Raw genomic sequence first — 9737 nt, forward strand, 5'->3', positions numbered from 1 at the left:
GAGCAAGCAGCAGCGCGGCGGCGCATAACATGGGCACAAGCAGCAGTTTCAGCGCGAAAGCAGCAGCAACGGTGCGGCGGCGCACAGCCCCGAAGCAAGCAGCAGCCGCGCGCAAGCAGCAGCGGCGGCCCGGCGGCGCGCAACACGGGCGCAACCAAGCAGCCACCCTCGTCGGTGAGCTCCGCCGCTGCCGAGGCATCGGCGTGGGCGGCAGCGCACGAGCGCGGGATGGCCGGCGGCAGAGTAAAGTCGAGCTTGGCATGACAAGGGCCTGATTGCATTTTAGTTTTCTGATAGAAGGGTGCCTCTGCAAAAATACCAGGGACTATTGGGTAAATTCACATCACACCATGTCTAACGACGTCACCAAAGCTGGGCCCCACTTGTCATAAACAAGGTTAAAACGCCCAAGCAGCCGGATCGGTGCTTTCTGCAAAAGATTGCGCCGAGAATCAGTGCTTTCTGCAACAATTTCATAGAAGTCTTTTCTGCAAACCTTCGCTGTAATATAATGGTTTTCTGCAATTCACTCACACGAGGAGGTCCTTGTCGTCCCACCTCCATGTCTGTCTAATGTTTAAGGAATGATAGTTCGTTCGTTACAGAAACTGTAGTACCAAATACATCAACTAGGTGTGCGCCAACGTTACTGCTACCATGTTGTTTTGTCATTGTCTAACTTCCCTCCCCACAAGGCCAAGCAAATAATAATAGTAATATGATTGTTGACATGTTCCCATGATCAAAGGTGTTGTATATTGTTGGGGAGGATGTATATGATGATGAGCTTCCTCATGAGGAGCTGATGTTTTTGCCGGTTTAAGTACATGAAAATCTGCTCGTGCCTTGATGAGGTCATTCAACCAGCAAACCAGCAAAACGACGGTGATCAACGTCTAAACTCCAAACCAGGATTGAGCTTCCAAGTGTTGTTGTCTGAGAAAAAGCAAAAGGTGCCATGTAAACATGGGTAATGGCGTCGAGCTCGGTGGCCATGAAGCTCTCCTATGAGACCGGCTCTGGGCCCGCAAGGTTATGAAGGAGGAGACAATCATCTTGAAGCGCTCATCAGCCCAAGATCTAAATGAAATATATACAACTATATACAAAAGTAAAAATTATATGTCTTCCTGCATATGTATGCAACATAATCAATTTTGAGAACTAGTATATATATGTGTGCAATTGAGAAAGATTTCACATGTATCTACGTAGGTAGTCGACCAGGGTATGGTGCTTGAGCTTCGTGAAAATATCGGATTAGGGAACTAACATGACTTTTTGGAGAAGAGTCCCGTGTGTGTCAACAAAATCTTAATTCTTTATAAAAGTTATTAGAAATCCAACATTTTGATCGGTCCACTTGGCTTCAGTTTCAACGTGCAAAAGAAATCGTGAAATATTCTATGTAAGATTTTGGCTCTAGCCTTTCCAGGCGTGTGATCACATAGGAAACATGAGAAACTCTCGCCCACACAGTCATCTCTCACAAAATGTGCTTTTATGGGCCCAAAGAGAGGGACTAGATGTGTGATGATATTCATCTTTCTATCAATCGCAGATTGAATGTGAGTATATATGTTCCACTCTACGAATAAATAAATAAATGAATTTGAGTATGTGTATCGAGGCAGCAAGGATGTATTAGTTAAAAAAAACTAGTCTTAGACAGGCCAATGTTGTGACTATGTGTGCAACATATTTTCTCGTTACCACAAATGTTAAGAATATTGTTATATATTACTACAGTTATGAAAACAAAAATTGCAATCTGGCATTGCTAATGCGAATATAAATTTCACAGTTTGTAAGCATGTAGTGTGATTTTATATATACAACCAAGTTGGATAATATTTTGATTTGATTATTAAACAAAACTCACATCTGACAAAACAAATCGTCAGCTTGTATTATGCATGGGACATGTCGACGCTAGCTTCAAATTCCAAAGTTACAAGATAGCACCAACTCGGCTAACTTTTATAGGAGTATACAATATGTAATATGTAGTAATGTACTTTGAACCGGGAAATAGTGTGAGGAATTGTTTGGTGATGCATAAGAGGATCAGACCCCCTATATTGTGTACCACACCTGAATACAATATATGTATCTTTACTTATTTTTATGTATTAATTGTAGACCTCAATGAAAGCCAAGGTCCAAAAGTTGATGTGAACTGAGCGAGGCTTAGATGGTTAGGTTTAATGTGGTGGAACTAGCCCACCAGAGTTTAAGTCCTAGATTTGACACTGGTGCTCATATTTTTTTAGATTTATTTCATGATTTCCCGCGATGTACGTTCTATGGGAGGAGACGTTCCTATCAATTATGATTTACGAGGCGCCTGTAATGACTTCGCCAATCTCAAGATGCCATGCCGCCTTAGTATCTCGGAGGTGCTCATAGAAGTAGTGTGTGTGCACGCGCGCGTTCATAGGGGTGAGTCATATGTGATTGTACTATGTTCATTTTTTATTTACAAAAGTTGGCATCCTTAGATATCGTGTCATATATCTACAAGATATGATGACTAATGGTGAATTTATCTTCTACATTTTTTTATTCATAAGTAATCCCTAAATACAAGAGGATTTGCATGGTTAATTTTTCCAGTAATTATCAAATCTTGTAGATTCATTTTTATATCCAATTTGATGGGCACTAGAAGTAGTGAACGTGTCTAGATTCATCCTCCCATTAAATTTCATATATTTTTAGTAGGTATTGATTATTATTACTACTATTCAAAAAATATATTATCTTTCCTATTCTCTTTACTACCAATGATATCCTAAATATCCAGATATTCTGTTTTAATGGATTTTTTAGGATAAGCACAAGCTTGATGCCATTGTATCTATATAAATCGAGTATTTTCTAGGATCAACCACAGACATACCAGTGAAAGGAGTATTGCATAGTGTTCTCTACCGCTCTCTGTGAACTTAGGCAATGGCAAATACTAGCATCCTCCAAGTCTTCATTGTTTTTATCATTGCGCAAGTCTGCTTACTCATGATGATGGCAACACCGATAGCGCAGGCAGCAGGCAGGCTTATGGGATACAATCCAGTTTGCTGCCCTAGGGACATCTACTGTTGTGGGTTTGGCAGTGTGATGGCCAATGGAACTGCATCCTCCACCAAGCCTTGATATGTGGTTTCATTCTCCTCCGAGCTATAAGCTAGGCCTATAAAATATGCTTAAACGTGGTTGTGTTGTTTCATATATGTAATTGTGTTACTATTTTCAGGAAATATTATGTGCAAGCTATTTTTCTAATAAAAGTGGGAGGAGATTTTTATATATTACCTGTCTCAATGCATATCTCTCTGTCTTGACAAGATCCGAAAGTTGGCATCCCTTAGATATTGTATCCTATATCTACAAGATACACTGACTAATTGTGAATTTATCTTGTACATTTATTATTTTCTATCCAACATTAACCCTAAATACAAGAGGATTTTGCTTGGTTAATTCTCCCCATTAATTGTCATATCTTGTGGATTCGTTTTTATATCCAATTCGGTGGTCACGAGATGCAGCGAACGTGTCTAGGTTCATCCTCCCAATAAATTTCATATATTTTTAGGAGGCATTGATTATTATTATAAATAAATATATTATATTTCCTATTCTCTTTACTATTAAATGATATCCTCAATATTCAGATATTCTGTTTCAGTGGAATTTATTAGGAGAAGCACAAGCTTCATGCCATTGTATCTATATATATCGAGCATTTTCTTGGACCAAACACGGAGATACCAGTGAAAGGAGAATTGCATAGTGTTCTCTATCGCTCTTTGTGAGCTTAGACAATGGCAAATAATAGCATCCTCCAAGTCTTCATTGTTTTTCTCATCGCGCAAGCCTGCTTAGTCATGATGATGGCCACGCCAATAGTGCAGGCAGCCGGCAGGCTTATGGGACATGATCCACCCTGTTGCCCTAGGGACCCTTGGTGTTGTGGGTTCGGCCGCGTGATGGCCAATGGAACTGAATCCTCCACCAAGCCTTGATATGTGGTTTAATTCTCCTCCAAGCTATAAGCTATGTCCTACAAAATGTGCTTCAACGGTGTTGTGTTTTCTTATATATAATTTGTGTTGCTAGTTTCAACAAATGATATGTATAAGCCATGTTGCTAATAAAAGTGGGAGGAGATTGCTATCTATCTTGCTTGCAATGTGCCGCAAAGAGATTCAAAAGTGTTTGCTGTAGTGTTTTTAGAGGATCATATCATCCTATATTTTAATGTTTAAAGACATGCTACGATCATAAAGGAACCATCGGTAGTTGATTTCAATTTATTACTAAACATAAAAGTTTAGCCATCACATAGAGTAGCAACTTATTGCAGACATGGACCAAATACCATATTAATTCCTTTATGCCATTGCATCGCAGCATAACTGATGCAGAACCACGGAGCTAGTGTTATTCGCACAAGGGTCTTTTTTGGCAGCCCGGCGCTGATGTATTTGCTGGACCGTGTCAAAAAATCGTCCAAGAGTCGAGCAACTTAACCCCATGCATGTCCCCGCCCTCGGCCCTCGCCAAAGAAATCTTACTCAACCGAGCTTGTAAAACTACAAAGAGAGCCGAGCAATGGGAAATACCCAATGGTTCCTGGTTGTATATGCACCCTATATGGGGATTTTTTTTAATATTTAAAAAAAAATCAAAATAGGTCAGAACTATTTTGACAAAACACTTGACTTACTTTTGCACTAGTATATACATTTTCACGAAAAAAACAAAAGTTGACCTCACAGCAAAAAAGACAAAATTTATTTGCTATTATAGGTCACTATTCACACTATTTTAGCCAAAAATTGATTTTTTTTTAAAGAAGTCAAAGGGATATTTTTTTGTGTGGATTTTCTCTCACGGGTACAGCAGAAGGTCAAGTTTATTTCAAAAATATTTTCAGGAATTTTTGACTTTTCGTTGAATTACTTTTTTTTACATATAGGGTGTATATGTCCCCATAGACCATAAATCCTCCTCCGTCGAGCAACTTGCTAATGTATGGGAACACGCCGTCCGGCCGATTGTTTCATGGCAATGAGAGGGGGTGGAACTTCACTCATGTGTCACCATTCAAAGGATCTCATCAGCGCCAGTTCCATCAGGCTGTCCTCCTGACACGAGTGAGACACCTTGGGGGTGCTGAGAACGAGTAGAGCATGCAAATCAGACGTTGGAGAAAATGCTCGAGTCGGGCGCGTCCGTCGTGTGCCAAACCTTGTACAGGAGTGCGCGTGTCCAGGTGCACTCGAAGAAGGTATGTGTGCCATAGTTTAGAATGCAATCCGCTCAATGTGTATCTCGTAGGATCGCCCGGCATTGGACAAATTTGTGGATCACCCTCAACGAGAAGTTACAAACTTTCGGTGGCACCGCTAGCTTGCAGAGCCTTCTCCAGCACTTGTTCACCCTCTCCCCTGAAGCTCGAGGCCCTACCATTATCCACACTTCTTGCCACCAACGCTCTGTACGCAGATCGTACGGTGAACTTTCCAAATTTTCTTGAGATTCCAAGCCCAACTGTCCTCGCCAAAATTCTCGACTGGCATCTGCATATAGCCTCCACATCAGGTGCAGCAAAATTCGCCTCAATCACCTCCATGTTCAAGTGCTCTGAATCATGATCAATAAGTTCATGTACAGCTTAAAATCCTCCCAAATTCTGATTGAAGCTCACGTCTTGCGACACAAATCATGGACATCGAGGCCCATGGCGATCCCCGCGACACGGAGACCCACATAGGCGGCAGCCACATCCTCAAGGTGGAGAGAGAGACCTATCACCTATGATGATTCGGAGGAAACCTCTCACCGTGCTATGCCACCCACAAACAACCACGTCCCTAATTCGATGTGTTAATAGTTCATGTTGGATGGCCTCTCTGAATCAGGCTTGTCGATGGCAATTCTTCTTCTTTGGTGTGCATGTGCCCAATAATACTACACCTACCAAACTGTTACGAAGCTTTACGTAATCCTTCCAACCAACTAATCTCCCCCCCCCCCCCCCCCTGATTTTCAAGGGGGTGGGCCTCTCCCTCTCCCTACACCCAATAATAATGCCCCACCTTGGACAGCCCGTTAGTTTATGTAGCTTTTTTTACGTATGTCTAGCATTGCTCGCATGTGCCCAGGGTGTAGCTTTTGAATGTGAATCTAATGGCATTGGTGAATAAACACTCTAAGCTGGTGGTGAATAAAAATTTCAGGAGGACAGGAGTTTAGTTTTTGCCTTGTTGTCTAATATAATTGGTCAGACTGTTATTGCTTTCTAATTTGAGGTGCCGCTTGGCTGATAGATGCTGTAATTTTGTTTTAGAAGCAAAATATGACTGATCGGGTTTGACCATTTGAGTATCAGGTTGCTAAAAGGGGAAGACCCTCACAAATCAGCATAATTTCAGAGGGAAAAAACAAGTTCGCTTTTCTTGTTTGTTTTATCACATCTGGCACTCCCTCTGTTCACAAATATGTTCTGTGTATTTCAATATGAACTACAATAATACGATGAACTTCACTGCACATAAAGGATAGCACCATATAATGAGAACAGATTCGGATTACAACATCCAGATAACATGTCGCTTCTTTAAGGTAACGAGGACGACAAATCACTCGCTTGTAAGGCAAGCAGCAGTCCACACTTCTACTACTCCCTCCGATCCAAATTAATTGACGCACATTTGGTACAACTTTAGTACTCCCTCCGTAAAAAAATATAAGAGCACTAAAGCTCTTATATTTCTTTACGGAGGGAGTACAAAGTTGTACTAAGTCTGCGCCAATTAATTTGGATCAGCGGGAGTAGTAGTTTTACACTCTACATTGGGGTGAATTTCTTAAAGGAGAACACCTTTTATTGGCCAAAGGTCTATAAACTGAACTTTTCTTTAAGAGAAATGCACCCTGTTGAAACAAGTCAGGCTACAAGAAGTGCAGTTCCTTCACATTCAGCCAATAAAAAGTGTACCGATAAGAAATTTACTCTGATAACAGACACTATATAGGCTTCAAACATTGGGCTAGATAAGATAACAAGCTACTAACTCCAAGGATATCAGCAAACATCTCTTTCCATCCATCCCAATCCAGATACATCCAAGTGGCAAGCATTGTAGGCAGTCCAAATACCAGGCAATTATTGAATCTTTCTCTCCAACGACAGAAGCGCCTAGAGAGGAGATTACCAAAAAAAAATATACATCAATTTAGATAAAATAGGGAGAGCAGATCAATCTGTATATGTAATTTTGTGGATCATATTCATACCAGAGGGCATCACTGGGATTAGGCTCAATGTGTCTGAAAAGATGATGGATAAGCTCTCTATTATCTCGGAAGTACTTATTATGCGAGGGGAATCTACTATCAAGCTCAGCGAGCAAGTAGAAGAGGTCGTGCTTCTTGGTCTCGATTTCTGCTATTTGACGATGGCCCCATGCTCTCTTGGCGTCGAGGTCAAGCGCAGGTTTTGCATTCGGTTGCTGTCAACAGAAAGTGAGGGTTATAGGCATCGAGCTATGCTACTCCCTCCGACTTAAGAAAGAAGGCATGTCATATTGTCTGAAGCAGATTTGCAGGAAAATTTATCAACAACTACAATACTAAATACAGATGATAAGAAAAAATATTTCATTGTGTCTGCCGATGTTTTTTGGTTAATCTGTCATGTTTTGGGGGCTAATCACCGGGAGATTTGACCAATTAGCAAGGCAGTAAGCAATGGTTGTTAGATCCAGCATGGAGTGCGTAATTTGCACAGTTACTAGAGCAATAAGTCAATCTAATTAGAACCCGATGGGGAGATTTGACCAATTAGCAAGGCAGTAAGCAAGGGTTGTTAGATCCAGCATGGAGTGGGTAATTTGCACAGTTACTAGAACAACAAGTCAATCACTAGTCTAGTTAATTAGAACTCGACGGGGAGAAAAGATTGGGTTGTATCGACCATACATGCAGGTTGCTGTTGCCAACATCAGCGCCGCCGGCGGAGGCAGACAAAGGCCGGAAACGAAAAGGGATAGGCTGACGGCCGCCGTAGATGAGCCTTGGCATCAGCCGGCGACACTCATCCTCGACCAGCGGCGAGACGACGGGCTTGTAAACCGCCTTGCCGCCGCCGAGCCTTCTGCCCACGTGTCGAATCGCCGCCGCCATCGCCTCGTCTGCTGCCTGCGTTTCTTGCCGATCTAGGGTTCGGTTCCTCCTTTTTTTTTAGATGAGTTGGGTTCCTCCTCTGCTACCACCACTATCCGGACCGAACTGCCAGCACTCCCAACCCCACAGCCCATTCTGTTGGTTGGTAAGTACGGCCCTGCTGGAGTTTTTTTTTTTTTTTTTTTTTGCTTCAACCAAGAAACGAGGTTTCATTTAGCAACCCACGGTGAATCTATTCCCTCTAAACATTTGCGGAAGCACCAGGTCAATGTTCGGGTGTGTCCGTTTTGAGCCCCTATTTGTCTATCAATGTAGCTATACTCCTCTTTTTTTTTCTTATATATGTCCGGTCACTCATGTGATTGATGAAGATGAAGAGGGAAAAAAAAGTAAGAACAAAGAAAGAGAAAAGGTGGTCTAGGATGGGCCATGTCCAACGTAGCGAACTGACCGGACGCTCAGTGGGCCCTCATATTCTCCTCGGATTTGGTATCAATATAGGGGTTTTCGGACAACCTGAACATATACGGATGATATGAGAAGTCTAGTTGAGTAAAAGTTTTCCTTCTCTCTTATATCCAGCCAATGTCGAGCGCATCTACGGATGTTTGAGGAGGAATTAAGGAGGCCGGCTGTAGATGCTCGTGGCCACCGGTTTTAGGAAGGTTCTGAACCTTCCTTGAATTTGGTTTTCTTTTATTTATTCCGGTCATCTCCATTTTCCTTTTTTTTCTTTTGTGATTTTTTTTGTAATTCAGACATTTTTTTAAAATGTGCCAACAATTTTAAAATTTGTGAATATTAATTTAATTTTGGAATATTTTTTTAAATCAGAGAATGTTTTCAAATTCATGAATATTTTTTGAAACTTTGGAACATATTCAAATTTTTTAATATTTTTAAAATCTGTGAACATTTTTCAATTCTTAATATTTTTTAATCTGTAACATTTTTTAAAATACGGGAACAATTTTCAAATTCATGGTTTTTTTAGATCAGGAACAATTTTTAAATTCCTCTTTTTTTGAAATCCAACTACATTTTTTAAGTTCATGATTTTTCTTAATTCAAGACATCTTTTGAAATCCCAATGATTAGACCAAAGCCAACTCTAGTAGTAGTTGATGTAAAAAATAAAAATGCCGATTTAAATATGGATGCAACTAAACTCAAAGATATAGAAAACTAGGACATACGTCAATTCACTTCCGAGTTACCTCCGAGGCAGCACTTTCTTTATCGCCATGTAGCTAGGCTTCGATGCTCCATTAATTCATCCACCCATATCCCAAGAGATATCGACCCAAAGTGTTGTTCTTACCGCCGATCGAGGTTTAGAACACCTCATAGCAAAGTTTGGTCGGAGACATACTCGCTTCCGGTGCATCAACATCATATAAGTAAATACTACTTGCTCTCAAGCGAGAAATGATGCACCAAGCATAGTGAGCATGTCTCCTCATCAGAGAATCTATGTCGTGATATGATTGTACTCCCTCCGTTCTAAAATAGATGACTCAACTTTGTACTAACTTTAGTAC

General features: G+C 41.0%; 1 protein-coding gene across 1 annotated transcript; it reads right to left on the reverse strand.

The window, feature by feature from the left end:
* Positions 1–6529: 6529 nt before the first annotated feature.
* On the reverse strand, positions 6530–8286 carry LOC123178270 (uncharacterized). The gene is made up of 3 exons (XM_044591432.1): positions 7993–8286; positions 7309–7523; positions 6530–7210 (listed from the first exon to the last, which is right to left on the reverse strand). Exons 1-3 carry the CDS (start codon positions 8194–8196, stop codon positions 7039–7041), a joined length of 591 nt encoding a protein of 196 aa, XP_044447367.1. The 5' UTR covers positions 8197–8286; the 3' UTR covers positions 6530–7038.
* Positions 8287–9737: the final 1451 nt, after the last annotated feature.

The sequence above is a fragment of the Triticum aestivum genome, chromosome 1D, assembly GCF_018294505.1.
Source record: "Triticum aestivum cultivar Chinese Spring chromosome 1D, IWGSC CS RefSeq v2.1, whole genome shotgun sequence".
In the NCBI taxonomy this organism is placed as follows: Eukaryota; Viridiplantae; Streptophyta; class Magnoliopsida; order Poales; family Poaceae; genus Triticum; species Triticum aestivum.

Bases quoted from the DNA above. Each gene is read 5' to 3' on its own strand.
- LOC123178270 (XM_044591432.1), bottom strand. From the start codon at position 8,196: ATGGCGGCGGCGATTCGACACGTGGGCAGAAGGCTCGGCGGCGGCAAG. The intron at 7,524-7,992 runs GTATGGTCGATA...TTCTGTTGACAG, and splicing joins TTGGCAACAGCAACCTGCAT to CAACCGAATGCAAAACCTGC. The intron at 7,211-7,308 runs GTATGAATATGA...TCTCCTCTCTAG, and splicing joins AATCCCAGTGATGCCCTCTG to GCGCTTCTGTCGTTGGAGAG.